Raw genomic sequence first — 16,657 nt, 5'->3', positions numbered from 1 at the left:
GCAAATAACCCCCAACTGTCAGTTGGTGGTAATTTGCGATTTCTTATGCCAAATTCGCACAACTTAGGTGCTTTCTACATCGCATTTAAGGAATCGCAATTTGCGATTACTTGAATGCAATCGCAAAATAGAGAATTGCAAATTTTGCGATTATCTAATTTGCGATGCCCTTTTGGGATGATACATCCCAAAAGGCCTTTTCCCGTTCGCAAAAGGGCCGATTCTGAGAATCGGCCCGTTTGCGAACGGGAAAAGGGCTTGATACATATGCCCCTTAATGTTTTACCTGTATTTCACTTGTCAACAGACACCACCTAATAATAACATAATTTGGGTGTTTTTTTCGGACACATATGTCAGATATGTCTAATAACTGCATGTTCGAGGCATATGAGCTGTACATCGTATACTTGTGCATAGATCGGCATCTGGTGTTGAGCTCGGATGTTTGCATTTTTTTTTGTCTTGGTAGAAGTCTTTGTAGTCACGAGGTAGGTGACTCCTCCTTAGGACGATAGTGCGCATGGGCATCGACTCCATCTCCAGATTGTTTTTTTTCGCCATCGGGTTCGGATGTGTATTGCGACGCTCCGGTTCGGGATAGTCTTCGAACCTTTTCGACGCACAACCCTTACCACTCAACGGTATTGTTTCCGATTGCGTTTACCCTTTCAACGCTCATCGTTAAAAAATCCAAGTACTTTGATCGACGCTTCGACGCGGGCCGTGAGGCCTATTCGTGCCGACCACGCAAGCAGTCCATGGAACGGACTCCATTTAAAAAATGTCCCGGGTGTGGTGCTAAAAATTCCCACACAGGGACTTACACAAGGTCTGTAACCTCTGCCTCTTCCCGGAGCATGAAGAAACCAGCTGCAAGGCCTGTCAATCATTTCGATCGAAGAAAACAATTTGTGACCGTCGGGCTCGGCGGCACCAGATGAGACGCGGCACTAGTCCGGTGCCGGATATCTTTGGAGAAGAATCGGAATAACAACCCAGCACCGAAAAAGAAGAAGGGCACATTTCCGTGTCTGAAGCCGACGACTCTGACATGGAAGAGAACTCCCACATCACTCCGGCTCAACGAACAGTGAGTAACGAGCCCCAACTGCCCACAAAAACACCAAAGACTCCGGTTACACCTTCGCCCGCGGGCTCAGGTCGACACCATGATGCTGTTTCAGACGCTCTGCCTTCGAGCCCGGCTATGAAACATTAAGACAAACCTTCAGGCTCGGGATCGAGCCAACCCCGTCCAGGTGTCGAACCGACATCTTCGGCACTGAAACACAAGGTCAAGTCTGACGCTCCGCTGTCAGCACCGAAAACATCTTCGGTGCCGAAATACTCACAAAAACCAAAGACTTCGGAACCGATACCACCGAGACCGAAAGCTTCGGAACTGAAACCGGTTAAACTGAAAGCATCGGAGCCGAAAACAATTAAAGAAAATATTTCTGAACCGAAACCAAAAGAAAAATCTTCGGATCCGAAACAGGGAAAAACAAAGCCTTCAGGATCAAAACAGCCCGCACCGAAGGGCATCGACCCTAAAAAACACAAAAGCCCTTGTAAACAGACTCCATCTATATACCTTCCTCCACAAGAGTCTTTGGATCCGAAGCAAAAACAATTGCATATTGACCCAGACACTGGGAAACTTTGAGCAACACTTCCCAAAAAACGGAAGTTGGACCTCCCTGAAGAATACCACATACCTTTATGGGTACTAACCCCTCTCCCCCTTTCATACCTCCCTCTCTTCCACATTTTAACCCACATCTAATCATTTCACCAGCAAATTCACCGCCACCACATTTTTCACCTGGGCAACAGGATGATAATGATGAGGATGGGGATGGAGATGGAGACGGAGACGGGAATGGGGAAGGGGATGGAGATGATGATCAGGACAACATTCCACAGGACCCAGACCCCTGGGATGATTATGATAAAGACCCAGATCATACTAATGACTCCGATCTATATCCCTCCAGACCATCACCACCTGATGATAATATCGGTTTCGCACAACTCATTAATAGAGCTGCACAATACCATCCGGAGGAATTACACACTGACCCCTTGGAAGAGGATTTTTTAGTGGAATCTTTTGCTCCATAACAAAAAGCCGCAAACACACTACCCCTGCTTAGGGGGTGATAAAACACGCAAATGAGGTATTGAAAGACCCTGGTAGGGCTAGAATACTTACACCAAGGGTGGACAAAATATATAAAGCCGCTCCTACAGACCCAATTTACATCAGGTACATTTAGATTCGCTTGTCGTTTCAAATGCACGAAGAAGGGCAAATTCTCAGACAACAGGTGACGCTCCTCCACCTGACAAACAATCAAAACTTATAGATGCATCAGGCAAAATAATTGAATCTCAAGTGGCCAATCATTGGTGCATTGCCAATGCACACGGTCTACTGGCGTGGTACGATAGAACTCACTATGATGAGCTAGAAAAACTGATGCAACATTACCAGACCACAGCCCACGACCACATTCAAGAGGGTAAACTTATAACAAATACTTCCATCAAATGTGCCCCGGATTCAGCTGATACAGCCTCGCATGTCATAAACACCAGCATTTTGCTAAGACGACATGCTTGGCTCCGCATCTCAGCTTCAAACTAGAGGTACAGCCAACACTTCTTAATCATCCATTTGATCAACAACACCTTTTTGGCCCCACAATTGATTCTTCATTGTAAAACATTAAGAAACACACTGAGACTGCTAAAGCCATGGGGGCATTACAACTACCCTCTAACAGAAGTTTTTTTTGTCGCTCCTTTTATAGGGGTTGCTCAAAGACGGCTGCATCAGAATACACCGCCTCCTCTTATAAAAGCCCCAATCAATCCTCCTCATCCAGAGGATATTTTCTGGGAGGATACAGAGGAAATAACAATAGAGGAAGAGGCAGAGGAAACTCCATCCGCACTTCCCCTACCACCAAACAGTGACTTCCCTCCACTACCCCCGATGATTCCACTATTCCACTACTATCGGGGGACGGCTAACACAGTTCCTACCTGTCTGGAATTCAATCACAACAGGCAAGTGGGTAAGACAAATTATCCAGTATGGTTACTGCCTGTAACTCACCTCTACCCCCCAAACATTCCTCCCAGACAACTTCCAATGTCTACAGAACATCAAACACTTCTGAAACAAGAAGTTCTCTCTCTATTACCAAAACATGCAATAGAATCAGTCCCCTTACCTTGACAAGGCACAGGGGTTTACTCCCTCTATTTTCTAATCCCAAAAAAGGATGGCTCTCTCAGGCCCATATTGGACCTCAGACCACTAAACCTCTACATTCAGTCAGACCACTTCCACATGGTCACTCTTTAACAGGTGCTTCCACTACTTCAACAGGGCAACTTTCTCTCGACCCTGGATTTAAAGGACGCCTACTTTCATATTCCCATTCACCCCGGTCACAGGAAATATATGATTTGTGGTAGATGGTCAACACTACCAGTTCAAGGTCCTCCCATTCGGGGTGACTACAGCACCCAGAGTCTTCACCAAGTGTCTTGCAGTAGTTGCAGCCCACTTAAGAAGAAAACAAATTCATGTTTTCCCTTATCTAGCCGACTGGCTTATAAAAGCCAAGTCACACAGCAGCTGTGTGTACCACACCCACAAAACAATACAACTGCTTCACCACTTGGGATTCACAGTAAACCTCACCAAATCCCACCTCCAACTCTCCAACATACAACAATATCCAGGGGCTACAATAGACACTTCAAAAGCTCTAGCATACCCCAATCCAGTCAGGATAAGTGCCATACAGTTAATCGGGATGATGGCCTCTTGCATTTTCATCGTCCCTTATGCAAGACTCCAAATGCGTCCCTTACAGGAGTGTTTGGCACGTCAGTGGAACCAGGCTCAAGGTCAGCTAACAGATCTGGTGTTGGTAGACAACCGCACCCATCGCTCTCTGCAGTGGTGGAACACACAAAACCTTTCCAAAGGGCGGCCGTTTCTCGACCCTGTTCCACAGATAGTGCTAACAACAGACACATCGCTCACCGGCTGGGGAGCTCATCGTCACATCCATACCATTCAACGCATATGGACCCCTCAACAAAAACAATTCCACATAAACTACCTGGAATTGCTGGCAATCTTAGTGTTTAAATCTTTTCAACTCCACATCCTAGGCAAAGCTGTCCTGGTCCGTACAGACAACATGACAGCAATGTACTACATACAGAAACGGGAGGGACACACTCTCTCCAGCTTTCACACCTAGCTCAAAGCACATGGAGATGGGCCTTTCCTCAAACAATATATCTCCTGGCAGAACACTTCCCTGGAGTACACAATCAGATTGCGGATCTACTCAGTCGCCAACAACAGCAGATCCACGAATGAGACTTTCACCCTCAAGTTCTGCTTCCATCCTTTCAAATGTGGGGCCACCCAGAAATAGACCTGTTCACCACACACCAAAACGAAAAATGCTGAAGCTTCGCATCCAGGTATCCACACCTATTGTCCAAAGGCAATGCGCAATGGATAAACTGATCAGGCACATTTTCTTACGCTTTTCCGCCTCTCACACTCATTCCAATAGTGGTTCGGAAACTCAAACAGCATTCCCTCACAATAATCCTGGTTGCTCCAACATGGGCCCGACAACCATGGTCCACAACCCTCTTGGAACTATCAGTAGTTCCTCATCAAAAGCTACGACTCTCACCCAAGCTTCTCACTCAGAACCATGGAGAGATAAGGCATCCAGATCCCAATCAACTCTACCTTGCGATCTGGCACCTGAAGTCCTAGAGTTTGGCTACCTTAATTTACCGCCAGACTGCATGAACATCATTAAGGAGGCTAGACGTCCTACCACTAGAGCTTGCTATACTGCAAAGTGGAAAAGATTTGTAATTTACTGTACAAATTACAAAATCAACCCACTAGATGCTTCCATTCAAGACATCATCTGTTACCTTTTGCATCTACAACGATGTAACCTAGTGTATACATCCATTAGACTGCATCTTGCAGCAATAGCAGCCTATCTCCAAAACAGACAACATTTGTCTTTGTTTAGGGTACCAGCTATCAAGACATTTATGGAAGGACTTGAAAGGATAATTCCACCTAGAGTTCCACCCTCTCCAGTATGGAACCTAAATTTGGTACTTACCAGACTCATGGGTCCCCCATTTGAACTTATACATAAATGCAAATTGCAATTTCTATCATGGAAAGTAGCTTTCCTAGTTGCGATCACCTCTCTCAGAAGAGTCATTGAACGCCAGGCATTAACCATACAAGAACCATTTCTCCAAATCCATCATAACAAAGTGGTTCTTAGGACTAACCCAAAATTTCTACCTAAAGTTGTCTCTGCTTTCCACCTTCCAGTCTGTAGAACTCCCAGTGTTTTCCCTCTACCAGTCTCAGTAGCCGAACAAGTTCTTCACACGCTAGATGTAAAAAGAGCGATACTTTACTACATTGAAGGAACAAAATCTTTTAAAAAGACTAAACAACTTTTTGTAGCTTTCTCCCCACCTCATAAAGGCAATCCTATCTCAAAAACAGGGATTGCAAGGGGGATTGTTAAATGCATCCAAATAAAGCCAAACGCACCTTAACCATTCTCCCTAGGGCTCACTCCACACGTAAACTAGGGGCATCTATGGCATTCTTAGGGAACATTCCCCTAGATGATATCTGCAAAGCAGCAACTTGGTCTACACCACACTCGTTCACAAAAAATATTGTGTAGATGTGCAAGCAAAACAACAAGCTAGTGTGGGCCAGGCTGTATTAAGAACACTTTTTCAAACCACTACAACAGATATAGGTAGCCACCGCTAAGGAGGTAACTACTGTGTAGACTATGCACAAGTATACGATCTACAGCTCATATGCCTCGAACGGAACATGCTACTTACCAGTATGCATCTGTTCTTGGCATGTAGAGCTGTAGATTCGTATATGCCCACCCGCCTCCCCGGATACCTCTACCTGTTCCAGTACTATCTTACTTAGATACATTACACATGGACATCCTTTTCTATTTCTTACTAACTCCATCATAACCCTCCATGGCAAAACAATCTGGGGATGGAGTCGATACCCATGCACACTATCGTCCTAAGGAGGAGTCACCTACCTTGTAACTACAAAGACTTCTACCAAGACAAAAACAAAGTGCAAACATCTGAGTCCAACACCAGATGGCCATTTATGCACAAGTATACGATTCTACAGCTCTACGTACCAAGAACAGATGCATAATGGTAATTAGCATTTTCCCTTTAGGCTCCTTTAGTTAGCTCAGGCTTCATTCTGAAGATCCTCACAATGACTGCCTTTACTGCCTTCATCCAAAACATATGGCCAAGTAGTAAGTACTCTCTTAACACATTGTAGAGGGGGGGACAGGGAGCTATTAGAAGAGGAGTAGGTCCAATACCAATGCTCCCAAAGAACAACGTATTAAACACTAGGGGGTAGCTGTTCTTAAGGTCAAAGAAAGTCAAAACCTTTTCCGGTTTGAAATGAAATATGAGAGTGGTCAATCTCAATAAAGTTGGGTTGTTTAGGGTGAGGGGGATAATCCCTCCTTTTAGATATAGTGCCCTCACACACCCTTGCAAGTGTCATGCTTCATCATCGGGTGTTGCTCCTCATGGGGGTGGCGCTGCTGTCGTCCACGGGCCCCGCGAGAGGGCTCTTTATCAGAGATCTTTTATGGAGACGCTGCAGTTGTGCATGTAGGTATGTGGGCCCAGGATAGTGAGTGAGTTAAAATCACCAGTCGGTACCTGGAACCTAATTTTATTCAGGGGTCCGAATGGTAAGGTTAAAATGTGGTGGGATGCTGGAGCTCCTCTTTGGAACAAATGTGGAGGGGGGATAAGTGTCTTCCCGCTGCTCTCAGAATCTGTGTGAATGTGTATTAAAAAGATAGACTGGTCAACATGTTTGGCGCGTCTTGTAGGTCCATAAGGAATCCAAGGGCACTTCGGCAGGACCGAGAAATGCGTAAATAAGGGAAAGTAAACAGGATTCAGGGAAGAAAGGGCCTAACCTACAGTTAGGTGTAGATGCATCCTTGCGCTGAAAGGAACGTGTAGTACAGGTTCCTAAACCCAACCCCTAAATTCAGAAAGGTGGCCCACGTCGCGCTGGGGAACTTATAATGAGGCACCAACCACTCCACTCTGCAAAAGTGTCAACATGTTTCAGCCGGCAAAAATCAATACCCCGGCTTTCCTCAGGACTCTCAACACTGTGATCCCTGAGAGTGGAGGGGTTGGTGTCTCATTATAAGTTCCCCAACCTAACATCCACAATTTTTGTTTAAAATCTGGACAGGGTACCTAATATTAAAACTACGATAAGGACTCCCTGTTACCAGTTTTGCACCACTATCTCTGCACTTTTTCTTCTCACCTGTGATCTTACATTGTATGTTGTATTGTCTTCCCCCTCCCTATTGCTCCACCTCCAGCGTTGGGATGGCGTGGAGGTGTGTTAGCAGCCCCATGATGAAGCATGACACAGCTTGCTGTGTGTTAGGGCAGTTTTATCAATTTGGTGCATTTCCCATACACTCATTCACCCTCACACATTATATTTATCCCTCTTCTTTTTGTGAGATTATTTTGTTTTCTATGAATCCCAAGCTCACAATCAAGACCTCAATATCTACCACCATGAAGCAGGGCACCCATTACCTTCCAGGATGTGTACTCTGATTAAGAATCAGAGGAAGGTAAACTCACACAGGATTCCCCCTCCTGATGCTGGCATTGAATGGAGTGATTATAATGCACCATTTACGTCTCTGCCTTCTCCACCAGTTGTTAGTTCCCCTCTAGACGACATTGGGGGTTACCATATTGTTTTAGAAATGGCATCCTAAAGATTCCATCTTCCCATCTCTCTAAAACAGACTGTTTTTGATATGATTGGAACCTGCACGCAAGTCGGTTAAAGCAATCCCCATTATTGAGCACATCTGGTCAGAAGTATAAAAGATAATGAAGAATTTAGCAACTGTGGCAGCGTGTGTCTAATCTCGATAAAAAATACAAATCTCCCAATGACTCTCCATCTTGCCTTATTGGTAACCCTCGTCCAGAGTCCATTGTCATGCAGGCTGCCTAGAGATGATCAAGGAACCCCACATAACCTTGCTCAACCTCACCTGACAGGGAGGATAGAAGATTAGACAACATGGGCAAAAGGTTTTCCGTAATGGTGGCAACTGCTGTGAGGGCATCTAATTCTCTTGCGGTCTTGGGGAGATATGATTGAAATATGTGGTTGATCTAGGTGCATACATGGGGTTCTTGCCACAAGATAAGAAGACCCAGCACAAGGTAAACATTTCTTGGAGCTATTCTGGATACAGACAAAGGCAAAGCACTCCCTACAAGGGAGATAATTTTGTGATTGGCCAACCTGGAAACCAGTCTTCAAAAAAGAGTCTGTTTCAGTTCATCTCGTCAAATCATTTCTGGGTATGATGATGGCTTGCATTTCCCTAATTCCCAATTGCTGCCTCCAGATGAGGCCTTTTCAGGAGGAAATGGACACAAAGCCTAGGATCCAAGGACAACATAATCAAAGACAATCCAAGGATGAAAGCTGCAAACCTTGATGGATACAACAAATAAAATATCGCTGGATCTCATATTCCTCAACACAAGACCCTAATTTGTGAAGAATAAGATGCATCTCTAGAAGGCTGGGAGCACATCTGCAGGATTTGGAAGTCAGTGGGAGATTGTCACCAAAAGAAACTGAACTGCATATAAATCTTCTACAGTTGAGAGAGCAGAAGCCCTAGGGTTTCAATTTATTCTTCCCAGAATAAATCAGTCCTCAGTACTGCTTTGCACAGGCAGAATGACCACCATCAAGAGATTGAACAAGAAAGAAGGAAAAAGATAACGCCTTTCTCTCAGTGGGAGCACAAACGACATGGAAATGGGTTGTTTGTCACCACTCTGAAGAACGGAACATGTACTTGGAGTCAGCAATCAGAGGGTAGACACTCAGGAGAAAAACAAAAGTGTGTCACAAATGGGAACTAGAGTAGCGACAATTGACATCCATCTTTCTGAGCTGTGAGTAAGGAAACAGATTTGTTTGCGAAACATCTCAATCGCAAATGGCACTTCTCTGCCAGTAGTTGCCCTCGAGAGGGATTGTGGGGTAATCCAGTGACCAACCTACTAAAGATGAACAAAGGCCAGGTTTTCATACCATCCTGAAATCTCTCAATTATTGACCTGGCTCCTGAATACATTGAGACCCACCTCTTGAATATTTGTGACTGCGGAAAGATCTTAGCCAAAGCCAGAGCTGAAACAACAAATGCAACATACAAGGCTAAGTGAACTAATTTGTGTATATGGTGTTCTGAAAACATTAACCCTTTTTCTTCTTTACCAAAGCAAATTCAGCATCCATACTTCTTACACTTCGTACAATCAGATCTCTCTCATCTTTCTGTCAAATTCCACCTAACACTGATTTCACAATTTAGAAGGTCATCAAATCAATTGTCACTTTGCTCTTGCAGACGAGTAAAAGGATTTCCTCAAGGGCCTATTCATGGCGTATTCATGGCTTATCTACCAGTAAGGAGAGAAGCAGTTTCATGGCAATTAAACACGGCCTTCTCTCAGCTAATAGAGTTTGTTTGAAACCATACATAAAGCGCACTCCAAATACCTGCCTTGGAAGATGGCTTTACTATTAGCTGTAATATCTGCAAGAAGTACTGGTGAAATCTAAAGCTTTTACTAAAATTTAGCCTTATATTACATTTAAAAGGCATCTTTAAGTGCTTTCAGACTTTCATCTAACGAACCAATAGTTTTCAAGTCTAGTCTCAATGTCAAAAAATGTTGCACGTTTTATATTTAGAACACTAAAACATTCATAAAACTGATCAACTTCTAATTGCCTTTGGCCCACCTAGGACGGGTCCCGCACAAAACCTAGCATTGTACTTACTCTGGGTCTCTGCGGCTACAGTTTTTTGCCATCAAACAGCTGAGCGTTCTTTGGATGGAAGCGTTCGAGCACTTTTCACTAGAGGTGTGACTACTTTGACTGCTCTGTTTGCTGGAGTACCTTTTTCGAACATCCGCAGAGCAGCTACGTGGAAAAATAGAAACATATTTACCCATCATAACAGTCTGGTCTGCAGCAGTGGGTAAAGCAGTCCTTCGGAATCTGGTTCACTGAGGTGAGCTCCACTTTCTTTCCTTTCTACCGTTAGGCATGTTACCCACCACCGCTTAAATGTAATCTTCTACTCTGTCTATGGCTCACTATTGGGATTCAAGCATGTAAATCTATGAAAGATTCAATACTGGAGTTCCTTATCAGTACAACTGGTGTGGTTCACCAGTATTGGTATCTTTCATATAGTCACATGCAACCCAACAGAAGCTCACTGCTTATACATACCTCTGTATCTTACCTTTACATTTGAGCTGGGAAATCTGAGGTATGGTGGTCCTTGAAGGGAAGAGTATTTCCTAAGCTGCTTCTTATATCGGTTCTATTCAAGTGATGTGAATTGGATAACAATGCCATTGCTTTGAGCTTTGTTATGCTTTCCCTTTATACTGCTTACTATAATTACTGTGGAAGGCCCACCTTGACGCTGGGAAATATTCAAGCATGTGAGTCTATTAAAGATATCCGTACTAGAGAACTAAAGTGTACAGGTAAGTAGCTTGTTTTTTTTGCTTACATTTTGTGGTAAGCCCTAATCACCTTCGTCTTTGCAAAACGTTGGTGTCTGCTTTTTTATCTTAAGACAGAAGCACAGTTTAAAAGCAGTCCTTGAGTAGCACTTGGTTCAATTAGGAACACTTCAAGCTGTCAGACCAACCTACTTTCTTTTTGATGGATATTTGATCTTTTTACAGATTTGTTACTGTCAGATCTTATTGTATCAATGGTCTGTAATCTTCCACAGGGAAAATTATTCAGGTTTGCTGGTTTTCTTTTTAATCACAGACAACTGATTTATTGACTCAAGCAATGACAGAGCTGTCTCAGACTTTAACTGACTACAGAACTCCACAAGGGGACTACCAAAGAATCCAATACATTCCTGTGTCACAGTCTGCTGGTGGCCTTCAGCAGTCTCAACACATCCAGCTGCAAGTCGTTCAGGTGGCACCAGTAAGTCATCTCTTATACTTTTCTCTTGTCTTGCGTCCATTGGTCATGCTGCTGTCAAGTATTTTCCTGTTTTTTGTTAAACACATTTCATTAGGTCTTTAGCCTATAACTAACAGTAAATCAATCAACAGTATTTGTCGTTACCTCCATAATATTCCTATGACAAGCTATTTCATTACATGCTGTGTGCACAGTAACTGTCTGTTGATGTAGTGCAGGTAAGATGCCTTCTCAGCTGATAGTATTTAGCCTGTCATGTTGTGCTCCTTTTTCAGTATGCACTGTTTTGGAACCGATCAGCTTATTTTTTCAGGAGAATTTTTTTGCTTCACATAGCATTTTTTCCCTTGTAGTTCATTTTAAAAATTGTTTTCTGTCTGGTGCAAACAAAATAGGTTTGTTTTATCCCTTCAGGTTTTCAACTGTTACTTGAGTCCTCTTGTTGGCAGGATTTCACCTAGAGCCTTAGTCAATGGTGGATTAATTCTCTACATTTTTGGTTAAAAATTAAATTCCCTTACGTGGACTTAACAGTTTAATGATTAACATTGTACAGACCTATGGCTATGAGCTGCTTGCTTCTATGTGGCGCACAATGAGTGGCGGTGGTAAGTGAGTTTGGGTGGTAGCTGGCAGCTGCCTCTACTCCCAGTTTGTCATTTGTAACAAGGCACAGCTGTGATCTGGCCTGATTCTCCATGGCATGCGAAAAAATGTTAACCAGGAAGGAAAAGGTAAAAGCACACAAGACCACGGAGGAAATCATATGTGATCTCGTTAGTGAAATCATTTTTTTTTTTTTTAAACAAAGTTTTATTAGCAGTTTTTCATGTTATACAATACAAGTACTATTATGCCTTAGACATATGGGACGTTATCTACAGCATTTGTAGTCATAGTAATTGTGACATGTGCAATAAACTGTCGTGCATCTTAAACGGGTGTCATTAGCATTTTTTACCTACTATCCTAACAGTTCGTAGATAATTTGTTCTAGCAAGGACAAATACATCCATATCATTGTCTGGGTGACCATGTCTACCCAGCCGGGTATGCATTTCTCGTCCCATCGTGTCACAGTCTGCGATAATAAAACATAACTTTCCCAACCAAATTCCCCTCCCACTCCCTACAGTCCTTTATGTACATGTAAATATCACCTTTAGAGTGGTTGTCCACACAAAGCCCAGCTGACATTTCCATTTATAAAACAACGTCAATAGTAAATCGATACTTCGCACTATTCAACCTCAGTCAGTGAAATACAATCATGTGGTTAGTAGTAACGTGTACAGTACAGGTTCTTGGGATCCGCAGGCATTATTGTGAGTTGCTGCGAGATTCCACCAAAAGGATTTTAACATTGTATCCCACTCCAATGCTATCGGGGTTTTACGTAATCCTTCTCGCCTTAGGGCCGCACTTTCTGCACTACCCCACCTGATCACTTCGCTATGCCACATATGTATGGGGGTGGTTTCTTGGACTTCCACTGCATAGTGATGGCTCGTATCGCTAGGATGAACGACCGGTTCGCAAATCTGTATTGTACCTTGTGTTTCGAGGGGGACTTATGAAGGCCCAGGATACATTCCTCCATAGAATTGGCTATAATGGCTGCAGAAATGAGCCGTCTGACCGAGTCCCAAAAAACCCTTATATGAGGGCAGGACCACAACATGTGTGCTAGCTCAGTGCCAACTGCGTAGCATCTAGGGCAATGGTATTGTGTTTGCGGAAACATTTTGTCCAATCTATGAGGGGTAAGGTAGGCCCTATGAAGCACCATGGTTTGGATAAATGTAAATTTGGCGTTCCTGGTAAGCTTCCTGGAGTCTTCTATAATTTTCCACCATTCCTTGTCTTCTATGGCCCGCCCAATGTCTCCCGACCATGCATCCTGTAACTGGGTGAGGGCTAATCCCGCATGTGCACGGATCCCCACGTACAGCCATTTCACGAGGTGTCTGCCCCTTCCCATGTAGTATAGCATCTTGACTAATTCATGTGTAGCTGGTTCCTGTCGGTGCGGGTCCCAGTGTGTCTTCACATATTGTGTTACAGCTGCATGTAGGATGTACAGATGATCTGGTACTCCCGTGTCCCTGACAAAGTTACCATAATCTAGCATTGCCTTTCATGGAACAGGTCCGACACCATGCTCACTCCTGCTTCAGTCCACGGGGCGATGGCCCAGCCGTCAATGGTATGTCCACCAGGGGGGGTGTTACCTGCATAGGCAGGGTGCGTGTTCATGTAGTGAAGTGCTGCTTTCCAGCATTGCAGTGCTGTACGCAAAAATGTAGTGAGCAGCTGTGGGAGTTTGCAGCGTGGCAGTAACAGCGTGTGCAAGGCTCCTGCTGCTATATCGCGCTTGGTGTACCCTATTTCTTGTAGATTACGTCCGGCCGTCCATAAGGATAGCCATTGCAACTGGCAGGCGTAATAGTAGGCCCTAAGATCTGGAACCCCGAGTCCCCCTTTGTCTGTACCAAGTTGGAGCTTTTTGAGACTAATCCTCCTCCTACCAGTCCCCCAGATGAGATCAACTAGCATGGCATTTATGAGTTTAGAAGTACGCTGTGGGAGCAGCACTGGCAGATTCGTAAAGTAGTAAATCAGTCTCGGAAGGACTACCGTTTTTGTAATGGCTACCCTGTGGCTCTGCCCACATTAATAGTCCTTATGATGTTTAGCGCCAGGATGCCTGCAAGGTGATAGTGCGCTGTACAAGTACGAATAATAATAATAATAATAATAATACCTATGACCGAGGTGCTAAATCGGATCTAAGATCTTTGACATGTAGGATAATGTCATCCGCGTATGCCGAAAAAAGGTGCATGGTGGGCCCAATCGGAATACCCATCTCTTGTGCATCTGCACGCAGTTTAATAGCCAGGGGCTCCAGCACCAATATAAACAGGAGTGGCGATAGTGGGCATTCCTGTCTCGTGCCTCGGCATATCAGATATGCAGCTGAGATATGTCCCCCAGTACGGACACGAGCAGTGGGGGCTTAGTATAACAGGCGGAGCCATTTAAGATAATCCTCCGGTAGCCCAAACTTTCCCAGCGCCTTAAACAAGTATTCCCAGTTTAACGTGTCAAACACTTGGCGGAGGTCCAGTGACACGCATCCAGCGTGAGTGTAGTGTGGTGGGGCAGCCGACATTAGGTAATGCAATCTCCTGTTGTTCAAAGACGTGCTACGGGCTGGTAGAAAACCCGTTTGATCTATGTGTATTCATTTATGAAGGAGGGGTAGGAGCCTATTCGCTAGAATCTTGCTAAGAATTTTATATTCCGTTGCCAGTAGCGACAGTGGACGGTAGCCTGCCATGTCAGTGGGGTCCCTACCCGGTTTCGGGAGTGTGACCGTCAATGCCTGAGTCGTAGTGAGTGGTAAGTCGCCTTTTTCCAAAGTCGTGTTATATAGGAGTTCCAGGTGGGGCAGGAGGGAATCCTTGAAAGTGTCATAGAATTCTGCTGGCAATCCGTCCAGTCCAGGGGTTTTATTGCGGGGGTCCCTTGATTGCCATTTTTATTTCAGCTTTGATAATCAGGCCTGAAAGGTCTTTTAAGGCGGCTGGAGTCGGTTGTGGGCACGTCAGTGTGTGTATTTGCAGGTTTGCTATATAGCTTGGCGTAGTATTGGCAGAAGGCTGTGTTGATGTCATTTTGTGTATGTGCTGTACTGCCCTCCAAGGTAGTGACCTCCCTAATCACCGTGGCCGGGGAGTCATCTCTCAATAGTTTAGCCAACAGCGCCCCTGATTTGTCCGCCTCAGTGTGAGCTCTCTGTGTGTATCGCTGGTAATCTATAGTTCGAAGGGATTCTAGCAGTTCCGCATGTTGTATGCGGGCTTCTTGGAGTGCCCCGTGTTTCTCCTTGTCTCGTGCTGCCTCCTGTTCTAGACGATCCATCTTACGTTCCGTTTCTATGAGGGATTTATTAACCTCCTGTGTAGCTCCGACAGTCGTGCTGATGGCCCTTCCGCGTATTACTGCCTTAAAGGCGTCCCATTCAATTAAGCGCTAGAAGCTGTGTTGTGATTTTCAGTAAAGTAATTTGTAATGGTGTCGGCCATGGCGGCACGGAACACTGTGTCCTCTAACAATTGTGGCCATAATCTCCAGGTTGGCACCGGAGTAGGTACTCTGCCCCATGTGATTGTTAGCTCTAGTGGATTGTGATCCGAGAAGGTTTTTGCGAGATATGTTGTATGTGTAACGTGCATTGCTATATTGTTAGAGCAATAAATCCTATCTATTCTGGTGTGCAACATGTGAACCGGGGAGTAAAACGAGTATTCTCTATGCGACGGGTGCCGCATCCTCCACACATCACACAGGGCCCAACCAGCAGCCCAGCCACAAAGCACCTTCGCCTGTTTAATTACTCCCGCACCATTCAGGGGGGGTGGGACCTGTCTAAGGAAATGTCCATAATCGTGTTACAGTCCCCTCCTGTAATCCAGGGGTGTGCTTCCCATCCCGCCAGTGCTAGGTTCAGGGTGGTAAAGAATCGTTCCTGGACGGTATTTGGTGCATATATGCTACCTAGCACTACCATTTGGCCATCTAGGGACTCATGTATAAATATATAGCGCCCTTGCTTGTCAATTCGGTGTTCCAGTGGTGTAAAGGGCACCCCATGACGAATCAAGATGGTGACACCCCGTGCATACCCTGAGTAGCTAGTGGTAAAAACCTGCCCCCCCCACTTCTTACGGAGCTTCACCGCCTCCTGCTTTAACATGTGGGATTCTTGCAAATATACTGTTTGCGCCTTTCTCCTTAGTAGTTGGGCATGTATTCTATGGCGTTTCTGAATGGAGCCCAATCCCCTAATGTTCTACGTTACAATGTTATACTGACTAAGTGTATGCATTGGGATATTACATTGGTCCTACAGTCAGACCATGACGCTTTTGTGACAGTGACCAGCCGTCGTGGAACTAGCAGGTAATTAGGACCGTACCCCCCATCCGCCCCCCCACTCCCCTCTCCCCCTCCCCCCCCCCCCCCCACCCCCCCCCAAAAAAAAACCCAAATACTCGGTCCGGTCGAAGAACTATACCGGACCACAGAACAAAGCACGGTAAACAGAACTATACCCTGTACTACAACAGCATTCGCAGATTGGGAGACCTCGCCAACGCCGTCAAAAGAGCGTGGGTCACGCTCCATTTTGTCAGCGAGTTCCGAACCTCACGGAACCCGGGCTCAAGAGAGTATAAACACAGTACATAACGCTGCACCATACATTTGGCATAATGAAAAACCAGAAAGGATATTATTCCAGCGATCAGGACCAGTTCGTATGTGGTGGCACCATACTATTTTCAGCCAAACAGTCCATCTGCCGTTTGAGGGGTCACAGAGGGAAACAGAGCCAAACTTCCCTCAGAGTCTGACTTGTTCAAATCTTCC

At 44.9% G+C, this 16,657-nt stretch overlaps 1 protein-coding gene across 3 annotated transcripts in view; it reads left to right on the top strand.

The window, feature by feature from the left end:
- PRDM10 (PR/SET domain 10) overlaps positions 1–16,657 on the top strand; it is a 1,096,800-nt gene that overhangs the window by 814,159 nt on the left and 265,984 nt on the right. For all 3 annotated transcript variants that reach the window (XM_085647206.1, XM_085647205.1, XM_085647207.1), the window contains exon 19: positions 11,054–11,221. In XM_085647206.1, the coding sequence (XP_085503332.1) occupies positions 11,054–11,221 (168 nt within the window). The remainder of the gene's footprint in view (positions 1–11,053; positions 11,222–16,657) is intronic.

Source organism: Triturus cristatus, chromosome 3_2 (assembly GCF_964204655.1).
Source record: "Triturus cristatus chromosome 3_2, aTriCri1.1, whole genome shotgun sequence".
Classification (NCBI taxonomy): Eukaryota; Metazoa; Chordata; class Amphibia; order Caudata; family Salamandridae; genus Triturus; species Triturus cristatus.
Note: the sequence above shows the minus strand (reverse complement) of the source record. Positions and strands in the feature narration are given on the sequence as shown.